Source organism: Sander lucioperca, chromosome 18 (genome assembly GCF_008315115.2).
Source record: "Sander lucioperca isolate FBNREF2018 chromosome 18, SLUC_FBN_1.2, whole genome shotgun sequence".
NCBI classification, from domain to species: domain Eukaryota; kingdom Metazoa; phylum Chordata; class Actinopteri; order Perciformes; family Percidae; genus Sander; species Sander lucioperca.
The window spans coordinates 2,312,241-2,332,817 of record NC_050190.1 but is presented as its reverse complement, the minus strand read 5'-3'; the positions used below and the strand labels follow the sequence as shown (position 1 = coordinate 2,332,817).

At 44.2% G+C, this 20,577-nt stretch overlaps 1 protein-coding gene across 1 annotated transcript; it reads left to right on the top strand.

The window, feature by feature from the left end:
* The first annotated feature begins 400 nt into the window (after positions 1-400).
* Positions 401-3,103, top strand: LOC118493776 (arginine-glutamic acid dipeptide repeats protein-like). Its single transcript, XM_035994928.1, has 3 exons — positions 401-457; positions 2,537-2,757; positions 2,853-3,103. Exons 1-3 carry the CDS (start codon positions 401-403, stop codon positions 3,094-3,096), a joined length of 522 nt encoding a protein of 173 aa, XP_035850821.1. The 3' UTR covers positions 3,097-3,103.
* The last annotated feature ends 17,474 nt before the right edge of the window (positions 3,104-20,577 follow it).

Genomic DNA, 20,577 nt, shown 5'->3' with positions numbered 1-20,577 from the left:
TGGCACAGATGCTAAACCAGCCATGATGAACAATCTTGTCAAGTTTCGGGGCAATCGGAATAATTGTTGCCAAGATAACGCAACTTCCTGTTTATACAGGAAGTTGCTGTAACTTGCGCATTTCTTCAACTATCAAAATTCTCTGGATAACTTTTCGTCATGAGGGTCAACAGATACTACCTGCAAAGATTCAAGAAGATTGAAATCACGGCCTGGGACGAGTTCGAAAGAATGTAAAACACATGAAAAATGAATAATTAAAAATGCTTCCGGTTGGGCAGAGCTAATGAACGTAAATGGGAAATATGTCCGCAATGATTAGAGCAATATGGGTATTAAATCTGGTGAAGATCGGAGCAACTATGTCCAAGTTAAGGCCTTCCAGGCATTAGGGGGCACTATGGAGCCCACTTACAGGTTTGGGCCAAATGGCTGTACAGTCTCGCACAGCTCCCAGGTGTTTATGTGGGTGCCCATTTTTGTGAGTTTTCGTATATATTTAGGCTGTCAAAAATGTGCCCAAGTGCTAAAACCAATTAGGGGGCGCTATAGAGCAACCATACCACTCCCAAGCCTAAATGTAAATTCAGATGAAAGAGTTTACTATTGTGCACATGGCTGCAAAATCTTGAGAGTTTTCGTGCATCCTAAAGTCCTCAAACAAGTGTTTGTAAAATGAAGATTTTTACACGAAAACCAATATTTCGGAAATTATAGAATTTTGTAATTGTTTCTAAAAATAGCACCATGGACTTGAAGATGAGACCTATGTTCCCTCAAAAGTTGGTATATTAACTTATTACTTTTGTCCAATTTAAGGCGCACGTTAGGGGGCGCTATGGAGCCCCCTGGCAACGCCCGAGCCCAATCACTACAGAACTTTGCAATTTTCACCAGTTGTGACATGTGTGCAAATTTTTGTGAGTTTTCGTGCATACTAACCCCCTCAAAAATGCAACGAGGAATTGGTAAAAATAATAATCTTATGAAAAACAATAGGTTCCTTCGCACTTTAAGTGCAAAGCACCGTTGGGGCCTTGCACTTTCGTGCTCGGGCCCTAATAAGTGTATAAAGTAAAAAAGTATAGCTACAGTAAGAAATAAATAAAAACGTTAAGTAGAAGTAAGTGAGTTTAAGAAAAAGATTGTTTCAAATGGATTGTACAAATTCTATTGTAGTGCAGTGTCAACATAAATACAGTACGAACATAAATAAATACAGTGTGACTATAAGTAGCAGAAATAAAAAAAGTCTTTAACACTCTACTCTACTATATTTTAGGCTAGTCCAATACTGCACAAGTAGGTCAACAGTCATCCAAGTTCAGAACAGATCGTAGAGAAAAAAAAGGGTTTATTAAAAGCATAATATGAGCACTTTAAGGTTTCTGCCACATTTCTTTTACTGACTTGTTAATAATTTAACAACACTCTCCGAATTGTAGAGCAACTTCAATATTATTCGAATGAGCACTGTTCTTTGCTAAGCAATCTGCTTCCTCATTACCCATCTGGACCACAGAGCTGCGGCTACATTTAGGCATTCTCCGTTTAAGGCTTTCAGTTTTTTTACTCTAGAGGGTCTGTCGGTACACGATCCGTTCTGCCTGCACGATCCGTTCTGCACATGCGCAAGATAATACTGTTTTACCGATGATACGACCTGCACGATCTGTTCCACGCTAGCCTATGGCTAGCCTCCACTGGGGAGCTAACGTTAGTTTAGCTAACAGCTAATTCGGCTAACCGCTAGCTGACAGCTAGATTCAGTCTAAAATAACGTTAACTCAAACTTAATGGGAAAAGCAGGCTACAGCTAAATTAAGACTTCATAGTAATAACAATACAGACAAGTATTGAGTGATTGTATTTTAAATGAGCACAAGTAAAGTAGAACTGACGTAACAGCTGTTATATATGTTAGGTGTTTGTTATATATGTCAACGTTTATTTTCAAGTTTTATTTTGAGGGTCTTTTAAAGTCTTTTATTACATGCTGTCTCAGCTAGCAGTTAGCCGAATTAGCTGTTAGCTAAACTAACGTTAGCTTGCCTGTGGAGGCTAACGGCAGACCGCTACAATCAGCTAGCGGTTAGCCGAATGAGCCGTTAGCTAAACTAACGTTAGCTTGCCTGTGGAGGCTAACGGCAGACCGCTACAATCAGCTAGCGGTTAGCCGAATTAGCTGTTAGCTAAACTAACGTTAGCTTGGCTGTCGACTGGAAGCGTGGAACAGATCGTGCAGTGTCGTAAATCCTCGTACAACCGCGCATGCGTGAACATTTTGCGCATGTGCAGAACGGATCGTACAGGCAGAACGGATCGTGTACCGACAGGGTGTTTTGGCTATAGCCATGTGAGCTGGAACCCAAATAAAAGCTACCTCATTTCCTCCTTCATAGATTCTGAACAATGTCTGAAAAATCTGGATTTGATTTCTTTTATTAAGGTTAAAGCTGCTGCTGAATCGATGCAAATGACGGAATTGTGTGATGGTTGGGGTCGGCTGGCTGTGAGTTTGTTTATTTTTCTCTAGCCGTTAGTTTTTTTTCTGGTTCTGTCTCTCTCCCTGTGTCTCTCTTGCTTTCCCTCCTCCCCTCCTGTCTACTGCCTGCCAGCTGACAACACACACCTGCTGCCAATCCACCATCACCGCTCTCCTGCCACGCACACCTGCCAGCCATCTGCAATCAAGCTCAGTACTTCAACCCTGGCTCAACAAACCATCTCCGCTGAATCATTGTCTCAGCTTCACCGGTGACACTCACTGCTAAACTTCCTGACATATCTTTAGCACTTACCTGTCCCTGTGTGTTTCCTTAGCTTATCCTTCTCTGTGTTTGTTTTTGCAGTGTTCGCTTCCAAGCTTCCAGATCCAGTCAGCTGGCCTCCCCATCCAGTCCTCCTCCCACAGCACCCTGCTTCACCCTGCCTCCGTCTCCACGTCCAGCCAGCCCTTCCTCGGCTCCTCTGCTTCCCTGCTCCAGTGTCTCCTCCTCAGGTCTGTGGCCCCGGTTTCCCCACGCTCCCCCGAGCTCCCTAGCCATTCTAGTTTCTGCCCCTGAGTCCCTCGCCATCCTAGGTTTTCCCCCTTGAGTCCCTCGCCATCCTAGTTTATGCTGAGTTCCTCGCCGAACTTGGTTCAAGTTTTTGTTCAATAAATTTATTTACATTTCAGCCTTGCGTTAAGTCCGCTCTGTTCATCGTAACAAATTGTCCAGTTTATTATACTCTATCCACCAAAGTGCCCATAAATGCTGTGAATATGATAACTGATCTGGAATTATATATCCCCTTTTAATTCCTAAATCAGGAATGGCAACACCGAATGCTACCTTTCCGCTTTCCAGGTCTTTTAATCCATCTGTGTAAATGTGTAAATATGAATTTACAGGTCTTTACTTTCTCAACTATATCTTCTGAATTCTTTTTTTTATTATTGTTCAGAAAGCACAGATCCACAATAGGTTCTGGGATAAGCCACGATGGTACAACTGACCAGCAGACTGGCGAGCACACATTTAATATCAATTATACAATTTCCCTCCGCCTTATATTTAAGTTTGTATCCAAAGTTGGTATTTACCTTACTTGCTCTTCCCAGAAATTTCCATTGTTGATCTAGCAGACATTTTGTAGAAAATGTTTCATTGTCTTTTTATCTTCATCAAATATTTTAACCCAAGTTTATACCTTCTCATTTCCAAGGGCATCTCCCCATTTCTTTTTTGTAACTCACATTTTTATTGAGTTTTCACATGCATATAGACAAAACAATACAGCAAATAAGGAACAAATTAAAATAACAATAGTAATAAAACTAACAAACTGTCTGGAGATGATCCACTATTCAGTCCACTATTCCATTTGGCATTTGTTCAGTTGGTGTCACGTCTCATATAAATGTTCAATTTTTCCCAGTTCTTTTCAAATACATTCTTTGACTCTCAAAAGGTATGTCAATTTTTACATTAAAAAGATTTCCTGGACAATTTCCAACCACTGGTTCTGTTTTGGGATATTTACATTGAGCTAGTTTCTTGTGACCACTTTCTTACTGGCTGCAAGTAATACTTTAGTCAAGTAGATCTTCTTTCATTACAACCTTCTCAATGTTCCCAAGGTACATCACTGGACAAGTATTTGGAATTTCATATACCAAAACATTTATTACAACTAAATTAACATTTTGCCAGTATGTCCTCATTATTGTACAGTTCCAGAAGATGAGTGCATGGTCTGCTTCCACACTCCCACACAGTCTCCAGCAGTTTTGTTGTATAGCGAGTTGCCTAGATTTTATTTTTGGTGTTATAAAATAGCGAGTTAGGTTTTTCCCGCAGAACTCCCTCCATATTAATGAATTTGTAGATGTACATTGTGTCTCGCACATGTGATACCATTCCTCCTCTTGTATTTGGATCTTTAGTTCTGTTTCCCATTTTGCTTTTATATAGTGTTGATTCCCCCTGCTCTCACCCAAAGCTTGATAGAAAGCAGAGATGAGCCGAGACCCCTTCTGTTTGTATGAATCCTTAATGACTCCGATCACCTTACTTATAGTTTCAACTGGCCTTATCTCTTTTGTGAAATAATCTCTTAACTGCATGTATCTATAGAAATCTTTGTTTTCGAGGCCGTACTTTGTCTTTAGATCTTGGAAGCTTAGAAATTCTCCACCTGCTGAAACTGTACATATTGCTGTCATACCTTTGTGCCCATTCTTTGAATACTGGATCATACGTCCCTGGCTTAAACTTTTAATCGTACGCGAACCACCTTAGAGTGCACATATCCCTCTTAAGTTTGTATTTTCTTACTACAATGCTCCATATTTCTAGTGTAAATGCTACTATTGGGTACATAGCATGTCTCAAAGCACCTATCAAATGTTTATCCCCCACCAATATCTGGGTCTGATAGCCCTGTATTTCCCTCTCCATTTCTTTACATTTAGACTCATAGTCAAGTCTACACCAACAGGCCAGAGGTCTAAGTTGAGCTGCATAAAAATATTCTGTAAGGTTAGGCAAAGCAATTCCACCTTTACTTTTAGGCAGTTGAAGTGTCTTAAATTTGATTCTTGGTTTTTTACTATTCCAAATGAATCTAGAAATCATCTTGTCCCAGGCTATAAATTTGTTTTGGGGATTATTAATTGGAAGAGCTTGAAATAAATATAACAATTTAGGCAGAATGTTCATTTTGACGGTCTGTATTCTAGCACTGAAGTCTAATGGAAGGGTAGACCACCTTTCAATATCTTTTTGAATGTTTTTATCGATTTCACTATAATTGTTTTCAAACATGTTGGTAAGTGTTTTAGTCAGTTACACCAAGATACTTAATTGTTTTAGAATTCCATTTTAAATTATATGCATCTCTTATTTGTTGGAATGGAGAATAATTTAATGAGAGAATTTGTTTTTGATATATTCAGTTTATACCCTGAATAGTATTCATACGTTTCCAGTAGAGACATTAGGTGTGGGAAACATATATCTGGTTGTTCAAGGAAAATAATGACATCATCCGCAAAAAGGCCAATTATATGTTCAACTACATTGACACCCTGCAGTTCCCCACTCTGCCTTATTGCCTGTGCTAAGGGCTCGACATATAAGGCGAAAAGAGTAGGAGACAGACAACAAGCTTGTCTTGTCCCCCTCTCCAACTGAATCGTATTGGACAGGCTTCCGTTTACTCTGATCTTAGCTGTGGGCTCTTGATAAATAGTTTTAATACATCGGATTACATTTTCATTGAAGCCAAATCGCTTTAGTACCTCATACAAGAATAACAACTAACACTATCAAATGCCTTTTTGACGTCTAAACTAACCGGAATTGTACTTGTGCCACTTTTTTGAGCGGTGTCTAAAATATGGAGGGTTCTTCTAATATCGTGTGTTTGGCGTCCTTTAATAAACCCAGTTTGATCCTCATCAATCAGATCTGGTATGAGGGCCTCAAATATCTTGCAAATAATTGATGTAAATAGTTTGTAGTCTACGTTTTTAAAAGTGAAATCAGCCTATAGTTTTTGCATTTTTCTTTGTCTTTGCCTTCTTTAGGTAAAACGGTAACAATTGCTTCCTTCCACGATGGGGGGGCTCCGCCATCGTTAAGAGTCCAGTTAAAACAGGACATAAGCAAAGGTGTTAGCTCCTTCTGAAAGGCCTTGTACCATTCCGATGGAAACCCATCGCTACCTGGTGATTTATTAGCCTTTAACCTAGTAATTGCGGCTTCCAGCTCCTTAACTGTAATTTGTGACATAATAGTGTCATTCTGTGTCTCACCAATAGATGGCAGGTCAAGTGAGTCAAGAAAACTTCTTATTGTTTTTTCATCAGCTGATAATGGTTTAGAATAGAGTTTCTTGGAATATTCTTCAAATATTCTTTCTATTTCATCTGGTTCATGTGATAATTGGTTGGTTTGAGGGTTCCTTATTTTATGAATTGTGTTAATGGCCTGCTGTTTCTGCAGGCGTCTAGCTAAAAGTCTTGTTGCTTTTGGGCCTGATTCATAGTAGGTCTGCTTTACAAATCTTGCCCTCTTTTCTATATCTGTCCTGAGTATATCATTTATCTCTTCCCTTGTCTTCTTTATTTGTTGCAATACAGACTGATCTTCTGCATTTTTGTTTCTTCTCCAGTTCTTGCAGTTTTTCTACTTTGTGTTTATATGTAGCTAGCCGAGCCTTTTTTTGTGATGTCAAGGCGATCAGTTTCCCACGAATGACTGCCTTTATACCGTCCCACAGTATTGCAGAGTTTACCTCCCCATTATCAGTGGAAGCAAAAATTGAAAATGCCCGTTGGTAGAATATCAAGGCAACAGGAGGAGGTTTTCAGATTTTGTATAATGTCTTCCAGATTTGTGGTTGATCGTATGAAATTGTGTCATATTGGAATTTGTTTTAGCTGGACACTGTGACAACACATATCCTGTACTTGATTTGGAGGCATTGACTGTCTAATTTTTTGAATTTTGTCTCTGAAGAAGATGGCAAATTCTTTGCAGGCCTTGGTGGATAAAAGTTCAGTGCTCCTGGTACTGGAGGGTTTGTTAACCTATTGACAGTAGCAAACAAAGCACGTGAATTATTATTGTTTCTGGCGATAATGTCAGAGAAAAAGTACCGCCTTGCATGTCTCAGTTCCAATTTATGAATGCGAAGTCTCTCTTTATAGGTTTCATAATGGACCTGGAGATTAGTTTTTCGCCACCTGCGTTCAGCTTTTCGAGACACTCTTTTTTTCTATTCTTACCAGTGTGAAATTTCTCCATTTTTCCATTTCTCCATTTTTTCTTACCAGAGACAGCTTTGACCTTAGTAGGAGCAATGGCATCAATAACATTTGTAATTTTACAATTGAAATTATCTACAAGCTCGCTGACTGAGACTCCAAAGAGGGCGGGTGTGGAGTAGAAAAGCTGAATGAATGTTTCACTGGTGTTTTCAGTGATATACCGTTTTCTGATTACCTTTGTTTGAACACTTTTGTGCACCGACATAGTGCCGTTAAAGAAAACACAGGAATGATCAGAGAGAGCAACAAACGTCACCAAAATTTTGGAAATGTTCAGACCCTTGGAGATAATCAATCCAGAGTGTGCCCCTTATTGTGTGTGGGCTCCGTCACATGCTGAGTCAGTCCATAGTTCTCAAAAACACAACACAGTTCTTTGGTCCCTCTATCCTGGGGGTTGTCAACATGAATGTTGAATGTCGAATGTCGAAGAAGGTTGCACAGTATTTAGGTGGCCTGTAGATATTTAGAAATATAGCTCGAGGGGAAGACCTTAGCTGAAGAGCCACATATTCAAAAGAAGCAAAATTTCCATAACATATTTGCGTACATTGGAATGAGTCATTAAAGAAAATGGCAACTCCACCTCCTTTCTTATTCACTCTATTCTCACTCATAAAACTGAAGTTAGGAGGAGCTGACTCGATAAGAACAGCAGCACTGTTATTATGGTCCAACCAGGTTTCAGTTAAAAACATAAAATCAAGATTGTGCTTAATCATCATCATCAAAATCATCTCTCTGTCAAAGCCGACAGGTGAAGCAAACAAATATAATATCACTTCTGCTCAAGCCGCGATGAACACGCCCACCACCTACAATATAAGTGCACAATATAATAATCAATAAATAATATAAATGAGACCATAAACAACATACAGTATGTGGATCCTACAGAACCCATTAAGGATTACCAACGCTTTGGAGAGTCAGATATGCAAGGACTTTCAGGCCAAGATATTGTATAATGGGATGATGCAAGGGGTGTAGGGAAATTGCGGGTCAAGGTGGAGAGTTTGGTCCCTCGAGCAAAAAGGAAATCTTAGGAAACTTTAAGGGGGCCCAGGTAACTGATGTTATGAGATTTAAGAGTAGGAAGGGAGTTGAGGATCTGCCCGTCCTGTTAACATTTAAAGATGATGTACTGCCGCAGAGAGTGTTTCTTGGGAGTATGGCATATCATGTTAGGGAGTATATTAAACCACTGTTGCGCTGCTATAACTGTCAGAGGTTTGGACATGTTGCTGGGTCTTGTCGGAATAAAAAAAAGTGTGCAAAGTGCGGTGAAGATCATGCAATACAAAACTGCAAGGCAGAGGCTGCTATGTGCCCTAATTGTGATGGGGAACCATCACCTTATCGTGGTGAGAGGTTTGTGTGTCCCTATGAACCTGAGGGCTGTGTTGTCTGGAGCTTTGTGCTCCTGGTAGGGTCTCCCAAGGCAAAGTGGTCTCAGGTGAGGGGCCAGACAAAGAATGGTTCAAAAACCCTATGAAAAAACGAGGTAGAGATGATGTGACCCTGCCCGGAGAAAGCCCGGGGCCCCCGTCTGGAGTCAGGCCCAGATGGAGGGTCCGTCAGCGAGCGCCTGGTGGCCGGGTTTGCCACGGAGCCCGGCCGGGCACAGCCCGAAAAAGCTACGTGGCACCTCTCTCTCCAACCCATGGGCCCACCACCTGTGGGAGGAACCGCTGGGGTCGGGTGCGCTGCCACATGGGTGGCAGTGAAGGTCAGGGGCCTCGACGGACCAGACCCGGGCAGCAGACGCTGGCTCTGGGGACGTGGAACGTCACCTCTCTGTGGGGGAAGGAGCCGGAACTTGTGCGGGAGGTGGAGCGCTACCAGTTGGATCTGGTGGGGCTTACCTCTACGCACAGTCTCGGTTCTGGAACCATACTCCTGGATAGGGGTTGGACTCTTTTCTTCTCCGGAGTTGCCCAGGGTGTGAGGCGCCGGGCGGGTGTGGGGATACTCACAAGTCCCCGGCTGAGCGCCGCTACGTTGGAGTTACCCCGGTGGACGAGAGGGTCGCCTCCCTACGCCTGCGGGTTGTGGGGGGGAAAACTCTGACTGTTGTTTGTGCGTATGCACCAAACAAGAGTTCGGAGTATTCGGCCTTCTTGGAGACCTTGAATGGAGTCCTGTATGGGGCTCCAGTGGGGGACTCCATAGTTCTGCTGGGGGACTTCAACGCGCACGTGGGCAATGATGGAGACACATGGAGAGGCGTGATTGGGAGGAACGGCCTCCCTGATCTAAACCAGAGTGGTTGTTTGTTGTTGGACTTCTGTGCTAGTCATGGATTGTCTATAACGAACACCATGTTCGAACATAGGGATGCTCATAAGTGTACTTGGTACCAGAGCACCCTAGACCAAAGGTCAATGATCGATTTTATAATCGTTTCATCTGATCTGAGGCAGTATGTTTTGGCCACTCGGGTGACACACCGGGCCACTTCTCTTTCCAGCTCTCAGCGAAGGCGGTCGCTTTTTCTCCCTCTCCCTCCCAGGCCTACCCTGCTTGCTATCTTGTCTTGTGTAGTCTGCTGTTAACTTTTTAGAGACTCTCCCTGCAAGGCTCTACAAATACCTAAAAATCATGGAATTGATTAACTGGTCTCTCAATGCAATTGACACTGTATTCTCGAGGAGGAGCACTGGTGCGGGTGAGCCAGCATGTCCTGACGGGACGTTTGCTGCGGGGTATACGATGGACGGCTGGGAGAAATGGCGTGTCGTGTGTCTCTCTGCTCTTTCCGTGGAGGACGTTGAGGATATCTACCTATTTGGAACCCTGATAACTGGAATGTTGCTGATTGGAGGATGCTTCGCTCTGGTTTATCGAAGAATTGGAAAGACTTTGGTAGCTGTCCAAAGCCCAAGGAAGCTGCCTGGCCTGACTGAAGCTGTCGGAAAAGCGATCAGTTTGCAAACTGGAACTATTAATCGCGTGATGGAAAACAACATGGTAATGACCCGCGGCTTGGATACCATCATGAGGAAGGTCATGGATTTGGAAAGAAAAATTGACCAGTTGAACAGTGTGTAGTTGGACAATAGAATGAATGTTTAAATTAGAGCAGCCATTCGCGTAGACAAAACAAATTTAATCTTTCGGCTCCCTTATCCTGAACGGCCTTGCCAAGGCCGTATCTTGGAACAAACGGTCACCCTGTTGGGGCTCTGCAAGCGAGACTCTCTTGGTTCCTCCCCCGTCTTCCCCACTGCCTGCTGATTGTCGTATCGGTTCTGGACTGTTCAAGGGTGTCACCATGGCAACGTGCTGTGTTTTCGCTATAACATTCTGCGGACTGGGTCACTAGTGGGACTGCCGGGCTGTGCGTTTCTCAGCAGGCCAAACTCCCCCAACCTACCCTCTCCCCAGTCCAACGCCTTCGCAGCCAAATGTGCAACTGTACATTTATGTTATGTTATGTTCAGCAGTGCAAATGTACTGTTTGTGTGCCTATGTGCTGAGGTGTTTTTTTCCTGTTCCCACACTGTTCTTATCTTTATGAGGATAGTCTGAGAGTTGCTTTTTTTCCCCCTCTCCTCTCCTCATGTGATGCTGTATTCTCCCTGCGAGAGTTAAGAGTTGTTTTGGCGCCGCATATATGGCGATCGGTGTGTCTGTGCGTGTTGCTTTAATGTGACATGCACCTACAGCATCAGGACAAATTCCTTGTGTGTGTAAACGTACTTGGCAATAAAGCTTTTTCTGATTCTGATTCTGACGAGAGGGGCAGAGCTGTCAACTGATCACCATCTGGTGGTGAGTTGGGTCAGAGGGTGGGGGAAGACTCTGGACAGACCTGGTAAACCCAAACGGGTAGTGCGGGTGAATTGGGAACGTCTGGAGGAGGCCCCTGTCCGACAGACTTTCAAGTCACACCTCCGGCGGAGCTTTTTGTGCATCCCTGTGGAGGCTGGGGGCATTGAACCCGAGTGGACAACGTTCAAAGTTTCCATTGCTGAAGCTGCGGTGGGGAGCTGTGGTCTTAGGGTCATAGGTGCCTCAAGGGGCGGTAACCCACGAACACTGTGGTGGACACCGGTGGTCAGGGAAGCCGTCCGACTGAAGGAGTCTTTCCGGGATATGTTATCCCAGAGGACTCTGGAGGCAGTTGCAAGGTACCGAAGGGCCCGAAGGGCTGCAGCCTCTGCCGTGAAAGAGGCAAAGCAGCGGGTGTGGGAAAAGTTCGGAGAAGACATGGAGAAGGACTTTCGGTCGGCACCAAGGTGCTTCTGGAAAACCATTCGCCACCTCAGGAGGGGGAAGCGGGGAACCATCCAAGCTGTGTACAGTAAGGATGGGACGCTGTTGACCTCAACTGAGGAGGTAATAGGGCGGTGGAAGGAGCACTTTGAGGAACTCCTAAATCCGACTAATATCTCCTCTGCCTCTATGGTAGAGGCAGAGCTGGAGGATGATGGGGGATTGTCGTCAATTTCCCTGGTGGAAGTTGCTGAGGTAGTTAAACAACTCCACAGTGGCAAAGCCCCAGGGATTGATGAGATCCGTCCAGAAATGCTTAAAGCTCTGGGTGTGGAGGGGTTGTCTTGGTTGACACGCCTCTTCAACATTGCGTGGAAGTCGGGGACGGTGCCTAAGGAGTGGCAGACCGGGGTGGTGGTTCCCCTTTTCAAAAAGGGGGACCAGAGGGTGTGTGCCAATTACAGGGGTATCACACTTCTCAGCCTCTCCGGTAAAATCTACTCCAAGGTGCTGGAAAGGAGGGTTCGGTCGATAGTCGAACCTCAGGTTGAAGAGGAACAATGCGGATTCCGTCCTGGTCGTGGAACAACAGACCAGATCTTTACTCTTGCAAGTATGCCCAACCGGTCTACATGTGCTTTGTGGATCTGGAGAAGGCGTATGACCGGGTCCCCCGGGAGATACTGTGGGAGGTGCTGCGGGAGTATGGGGTGAGGGGGTCCCTTCTCAGGGCCATCCAATCTCTGTACGACCAAAGCGAGAGCTGTGTCCGGGTTCTCGGCAGTAAGTCGGACTCGTTTCAGGTGAGAGTTGGCCTCCGCCAGGGCTGCGCTTTGTCACCAATCCTGTTTGTAGTATTTATGGACAGGATATCGAGGCGTAGTCGGGGTGGAGAGGGGTTGCAGTTTGGTGAGCTGGGGATCTCATCGCTGCTTTTTGCGGATGATGTGGTCCTGATGGCATCATCGGCCTATGACCTCCAACACTCACTGGATCGGTTCGCAGCCGAGTGTGAAGCGGCTCGGATGAGGATCAGCACCTCTAAATTGGAGGCCATGGTTCTTAGCAGGAAACCGATGGAGTGCCTTCTCCAGGTAGGGAATGAGTCCTTACCCCAATTGAAGGAGTTCAAGTACCTTGGGGTCTTGTTCGCGAGTGAGGGGACAATGGAGCGGGAGATTGGTCGGAGAATCAGCACAGCGGGTGCGGTATTACATTCAATTTATCGCACCATTGTGACGAAAAGAGAGCTGAGCCAGAAGGCAAAGCTCTCAATCTACCGGTCAGTTTTCGTTCCTACCCTCACCTATGGTCATGAAGGCTGGGTCATGACCGAAAGAACAAGATCCAGGGTACAAGCGGCCGAAATGGGTTTCCTCAGGAGGGTGGCTGGCGTCTCCCTTAGAGATAGGGTGAGAAGCTCAGTCATCCGTGAGGAGCTCGGAGTAGAGCCGCTGCTCCTTCGCGTCGAAAGGAGCCAGTTGAGGTGGTTCGGGCATCTGGTAAGGATGCCCCCTGGGCGCCTCCCTAGGGAGGTGTTCCAGGCACGTCCAGCTGGGAGGAGGCCTCGGGGAAGACCCAGGACTAGGTGGAAGGATTATATCACCAACCTGGCCTGGGAACGCCTCGGGATCCCCCAGTCAGAGCTGGTTAATGTGGCTCGGGAAAGGGAAGTTTGGGGTCCCCTGCTGGAGCTGTTACCCCCGCGACCCGATACCGGATAAGCGGACGAAGATGGATGGATGGATCATGCAGCAGGGTTTTACGGTTGTGATCGTTTTGTTCAGGCGAGGCGAGTGCAGGCTGTAAAGGATCAGAACAAGGTGTCAAATGGAGTTCTAACAGTGGCTAGAGAACGCGGAGATGTGAGCGCTAGAGTGGTGCTAGAAAGTAAACTCACTGTGCCAAACTTGCCATCGACATGTTGCTTCTTAAAAAGGAGTCATTTCTGTCTTTTGTTTCTGATGTGTTGGTAGGAGCTAAGAAAGCAGCTCACCAGTCAGATATTATCAAGTTAGTGGTGGGGGCAGCCGAAAGAATAAAGCAGTTGCCAAAAAAGTTGCATCAATACATGATGGAGACTCAGTGTGTGGAGAGGTCACAGTTGTCGAGGGCTAGCAGTATGGAGTATGCCAGTGAGGTGGATGATGTGGATCCTCATTTACATCATAATGTTTTATGTTCTTCAATGGAATGCTCGGAGTCTGATTGGAAATGGCCAAAAGTTAGAGATTTGTTGATGAATTTAAAAAAAGCACCAGAATGGCTATGCATCCAAGAGACATGGTTAAAGCCCTGTCTAGATTTTGTAATCCCAGGTTATGAATGTGTGAGATTAGATAGGTCTGAAAGATCAGGTGAGGGTCGTGCAACTTTTGTTAAGACTGGGTTGAAGTATAGGAAAGTTGATATTAATTCTAATCTTGAGTGTTTGGTTGTGGAAGTTTGGAACAGTCAGAATTCTATTACTGTGCTGAATTATTATAACCCCTGTCAACCTTTGGTATTGTCAGATTTTGATGAGATAATGGAGAAGGTAAGGTGTCCTGTTATATAGATTGGAGAGTTTAATGCCCATAATCCTTTATGGGGTAGTGATCACAGGGATAAAAAGTGTTATTGTAGAAGAATATAAGTAGGTAGTGTTAAATGATGAAAGGCCATCTAGGTATAATGTGAGAAACACCTGCAGCCACATAGATTTATCAATTGCTTCTTTAAACTTAGCTAGAATTGGTGAATGGGATGTAATGGATAGATATACACTGTGTAGTGATCATTATTTGATTTTATGCAGGTTTGGGAGGGATTTGAGGAGAGAAGTTGAAAAGAAAGTCCCTAGATATAACTTTTTCTCAGGCCAAATGGGATAAAATCCAGGAGAATGCTCAAAGTTTAGTAGGAGAGGTTGATAGTGAGGGTTCTGTAGATAGTTGGAATACTAGTCTCATGATGCACGAGGCTGCTTGCTGTACCATTCCTGTGAAGCAGGAACCTAGGTCCTGTATGTGTGTTCCTTGGTGGAATAAATAATGTGATGAAGCTGTTAGGGTAAGATAGTATCCAATTTTGGTTAATGCAATGGAGTACAAGCGGGGCAGTAGCAAGAAGAGTTATAAAGGATGCAAAGAGGAATCGTTGGAGGAAGTTTTGTGGTACTCCAGTAAGTAACTTGGTACTCCAGTAAGCAATTTGTGGTCAGCTGTGCGTAAAATGTCAGGGGTATATACAGCGGGGAAAATAAGTATTGAATGCGTCAACATTTTAACCAGTAAATATATTTTAAACATGAATGTCCATGACAAAAGTTATGTGTAATTAAGTGGAATGATAATGGGAATAAATATTGAACACATGAAGAAAAAGGGGTGTAAAAAGGCATTGGAAACAAATAAACCAGCTAAAATCTGTCAGTATTTAGAAGCAATCCTGCCCCCTATTAGTGCAAATTAATATCAGCTGGATTAGTCTTAATTGATGGCCTATAAAAAGGTTTCTCATTACCAAGGTGTCACTCAAGAAGCATTTCATGATGGGTAAAAGCAAAGAGCTGTCCCAAGACCTTCGCAAGCTTATTGTAGAAAAACGGATACGGATGGCATTGGTTACAGACAAATATCTAAACTTCAGAAAGTTCCAGTGAGCACTGTTGGGACCATTATCCGGAAGTGGAAAGAACATAATTTCACCATTAACCGGTCACGACCAGGTGCCCCTCGCAAGATTTCTGACAGAGGAGTCCATAGAATACTTAGAAGAGTTGTTGAAGAACCAAGGACCACTTGCGGAGATCTTCAGAAAGACCTGGAAGAAGCAGGTACAGTTGTTTCAAAGAAAACAATTAGTAATGCATTCAACCGCCATGGCCTCTATGCACGCACACACCGCAAGACACCACTGCTCAAGAAAAGGCATGTGGAAGCTCGCTTAAAGTTTGCTGCACAACATCGGGCCAAGCCAATGACATACTGGGAGAATACAATCTGGTCAGATGAGACCAAAATTGAACTCTTTGGCTGTCATAGCATACACCATGTTTGGAGAAGAAATGGCACTACACATCGCCCTAAAAACACCATACCAAGAGTGAAGTTTGGAGGTGGGAGCATCATGATGTGGGGCTGTTTGTCATCATCTGGCACTGGCAGACTTCATATAATTGAAGGAAGGATGAATGGAGAAATGTACCGTGACATTCTTGATAAGAATCTGCTGCCATCCACCAGGATGCTGAAGATGAAACGAGGGTGGACATTTCAGCAAGACAATGATCCCAAACACACAGCCAAGGAAATTCTCAATTGGTTTCAGAGAAAGAAAATTAGAATGGCCCAGTAAATCACCCGCTTGAATCCAATTGAAAACCTCTGGAAAGAACTGAAGATCAGAGTTCATAGAAGATGCCCCCGGAATCTTCAAGATTTGAAGACAGTTTGTGTGGAAGAATGGGAAAAAATCACAGCTGAGCAATGTGTGCGACTAGTTTCTTCAAACAGGAGGCATCTTGAAGCTGTCATTACCAACAAAGGCTTTTCTACTAAGTATTAAATAAATTTCAGCAAGTGTGTTCAATACTTTTTCCCTGTGTCATTTAAATTGTTTTGATATCTTTGTATGTGTGTATTACTTGGGTTGTTACTGACATCTCGTGAAAATTTCATGCCGATAGCCCCATCAGAAATATCTTTACTGAGAAAAATGTTGACGCGTTCAATACTTATTTTCCCCGCTGTAAAAGATCGCTACCAGAGGTGGTAGCAGTATTGAGACTATCTCTCCACCGTTACATATTCCATATGTACGGGGATGATCCCCCTGAGGTCAGGTACGTGGATACTTCTTTAAGACACACCAGCTTGCCTGGCCATGCCCTATGCTAATTCCTATGATGCACCTGTGCTGGCGTGGAATCACTGATTGTTTGATCTCCACCTGAGGAGTATGGTTACATGTGTGCAGACAAGAAAAACAAAGTGTGGGTTGCAACAGTGAATCTGCCTACCTGTTAAGTTAGGAACCTGTCTGTGGGCAGCCGTGTGGGGTCTTGTGCTGAGCAGGCGTGAAGTCGGCTAACAGACGAAACAGACACTTTCCTGCTTTCCTTCCTGGAGCGTATTGCTGACCTAGTCAGTTCACGCGCTCTGGGAAATAAGCACACGTTCAATGCCTAACCGGCGTCTCTCTGCCTCAGGGTAAAGCCCGGGGTGGTTGGATGCTGAAGTCCTTCGTGCGTATTGCTGGCTTGGTTTACGTGCCCAGGGAAAATACGTGTTTCCAAACGAAAGAGAAAGTGACAACGCTTTGACTGTCTACGGTAGTCCGGTTGCAGCAGCTGTTTGTCCTCCCGGCTGTGTCTCCCTTTACCGGCCTATTGCTTGAGTCCCTGTGAGCTGAACAGGCGTAAAGCCGGTGTCTCTCTGTCTCGGGATAAAGCCCGGAGTGGTCAGATGCTGGAGTCCTTCAGCTGGCTTGTCGGTTTGCACGCCCAGGAAAAAATATTTCCGGTGAAGCTGGCTGTTGGCAAAATCGTACGTTACATTTCCCCAACATGAAAGCAAAGTGAAACAAAGTGAAGATGAGAGACCTGTTGCATAGCTCCCATCACTGTTCAAGATGACTGGGTTAGTTGGTTGACGGCATACAGTGTTTCCCTCTTCCATTAAGAGCTTCAGGGATAATTACGTTGAAGGAAAGGCAGAAGTGGCTGTTAGTTGGTTTAGCACACAGCTGTTCCCCTTGTTTATACTAGCCCGGGAAGGCTATATAAACAAGGAAGTGTTTGCTAGCCCCCGCCCCCTTCTGGTATCCACATATATAGAAAGCCAGCAGGGACATATACTATGGCTGTGGTATTTCTCTGCCTTTAGAAGATGGGCATGTATTGTGTTTAGGAAATATTAAACACTCAATATTGCCCAGGAAAATCCTTCAAACGTGTATGTTAAAATATGATTTAAAAATGGCACGTACTAGAGAGAGCTGTTGCTGTTTCTTTGAAAGGGAGCAAACAGCGCCTTCTCTTTCTGAGGGGCCCCTGTTGAAAATGTGTTACAAACTTGAAACTGGGTCAGTGGGGGGTTCCCTTCCTCCCTCTATCTTTAGGCTTCAAAAAGCAGCCTCCCAGTAGCGCCTGGTGGGGCTCCTGCTGAGCGCAGACGTCATGTCAGGGAGAAGAGACACCTCTGGCAGGTCGGATTAATGCCAGATTAATTGGGTTTGGCCATGGCCCTTGGAGCACTTCTGCATCCTTCCTGATCTGAAGTGGCTCTCCCTTGACACTGGGTTACTCTGGCATACCTTTGCCTGAAGAGTAGGCAAGCTCCATGACACAACACCTAGCAAATAGCAGTTAAGGCTTCTTGCAGGATGGGGCCGGTTTATCCTTTACCCCGATCCAGCATTCCTGAACGAGGTTCCATCTGGGTCCCACTCACTCTCCTCTCCTGAAAAAGCTTGGATGGTAGAGTGGCCCCAGTCCATGTTTCACCCGGTCAGGGCCCTGGCGGAATACATGAAGTGCACATCATTCTGGTCATTCTGCTTCCGGTCATTTGGGTGTACCTTTGTCAAAGCCATGGCTGTCCCACTGGGTTGTGGACGCTATTGAACAGGCGTATACATTTTTGGGTGTGCCTGTCCCATCCTGGGTACTGGGGCACTCAACCCTTGGCGTTGCTACCTCATGGGCTTATGGTGGCAAGCCTCCCATGCTGCTATATGTACAGCAGCCACGTGGTCATCTCTGTCCACCTTCATTTGCTGAATGTGGCAGCCAGCCCCTCCTTTGTGAGTGTGTGCTGGGGGTGTCACATTGATGGATTACTAAGCCTTGGTGGCTATGTGTTCATATCACCGGTTTGTTGTCTCCCTGGTCAGCTGAGCGCTTTGCAGGCTGACCGGAATGGCCTTTTTGTTTAGGTGTCGGCCTTGAACAAAGAAAAAGTGCGGGCCTCTATGTGTTCCTTGGGTCGGTCTTGCATCTTGAGGCCTACTCCAGCAGCCCCTCTGCCTCTCAGGCTTGGCCTTTGCGAACTGCAGGGCTTTGACCTGGTTGATGGTTCATAATGTTCTTTTAGACCAGTTCATTATAACTTGTATTTACACTCTGAAATCTGGGCTTGGGCAGCACTGTCTCCTCACGGGGTGTCTTAAAGAGATCCCCGTACTATGGAATATGTAACGGTGGAGAGATAGTCTCGATAGGATAGAGAACACTGGGTTACGTTGTAACCTTGGTTCTCTAAGTGAAGAGACTATCTCTCCAGCTGTAGGCCGCTCAGAGATGGTTCCGATCAAACTATCAGTGATTCCACGCCAGCACAGGTGCTTTATAGGAATTAGCATAGGGCGTGGGCGGGTAAGCCGGTGTGTCTTAAAGAAGTATCCACATACCTGACCTCAGGGGGATCATCCCCGTACATATGGAATATGTAACAGTGGAGAGAGAGTCTCTTCACTCAGATAACCAAGGTTAAAACCTGAGTGTTTCCAATAAGGAGAAAGCAGACATGCGTATTGATAGTTTTCAAGCAAAGCATTGATCAGAGAGTATCAGAGTTGAGAGATGTAGGAAAGGAAATGAACTGATGACAATCCTATTAATCTGTTTTTTACAATAAAAGAGTTGAAGCATGCAATTATGTCTGGGGCAAATACCCCGGGGAGAGATAGGTTGTCTTATGAGTTATTTAAACATCTGGATGACACTGTACTGGATGAAATCTTAGCTTTGTTTAATACTGTGTGGGCAGAGGGTTATTTACCAAAGGAATGGAAAAATGCAGTTGTGGTCCCTATCTTAAAGCCGGGCAAAGAGGCATCTGACCCTAGTTCATATCACCGTATAGCGTACACAGCAGTGCTCTGTAAAATTATGGAGAGGATGGTAACCAACAGACTAGTTTATTTTTTAGAAACCAGAGGACTCTTTGTTGATGTCCAGAATGGCTTTAGAAATGGAAGGTCTACAATGGAGTCATTGGCAGTTTTGGATCAGGATATTAAAAGGGTATTTAGAAATAAGGAAATGGTAGTGAGTGTATTCTCGGATATTGATATTGAGAAGGCATATGATTCGTTGTGGAAGGAGAGATTGATGATTACAATTTTTGACTTGGGACACAGGGGACTAGGGGACACATGTTTAATTGGATAAATGATTTTTTAATGAAAAGAACAATACAAGTAATGTTTGGTAGTGTCAGCTCACAGACTATAGAAATAGAGACTGGAACCCCACAGGGTAGTGTTATCAGTTTAATGTAATGATAAATGATATCTTTGGTACATTAGAGAGAGGATTTGGTCTGTCTTTGTTTGCAGATGATGGGGCCATCTGGAAAAGAGGCTGGAATGTAGAGTTTGTTTTAAAACAGGTTCACAAAGTGTGTGTAGAGTAATGGGGGAACACATAGGGCTTCAAAATATCTGCCTCTAAGACTAAATATATGATTCTTAGGAAGGCTCAAGCCAACATGCGTTGGTGTATTTTTAATGACTTGCCCTATTTATTGGACTTTAATAAATAGGGCAAGACATTAAAAATACATTTTATCACTTTTTTTAACCAACCTTGAGTGCCTGGACATGATTTTTGATGACTTTCTTGTTCATAATCCTTCTTCCTTTTTGTGAATTGTATTCCCTTCCATGAGCACCGGTGTTTAAAAGGATACCAGAAGCGCTCCTGCCACTTCTTTCTTTAACTAAATATATGGTATTTGGTTTTAAAAGAAAGTTACCTGAGTTAGGGCTGTATATGTATGGGTCTCTATTGGAGAAGGTAAAGGTTTTTAAATTTGGGGGTTTTTGGTTTGAAGAGTATATGACACGGGCTGTGACTTAGTGGGTGTAATCATACCTTCCTAGCAAGGTGTCTGTTAAAGGTACAATATGTAACATTTATGCATTAAAATAAAAACGACTGTACCTATGTTATATATTTTGTTGAGTTGTGTACTTACACTATCCTAAATGTTTCCAACAATGTTCAAACCCAGAGAAATCTATTATTTTATTTTAATGACGCGGGATGTTTCATT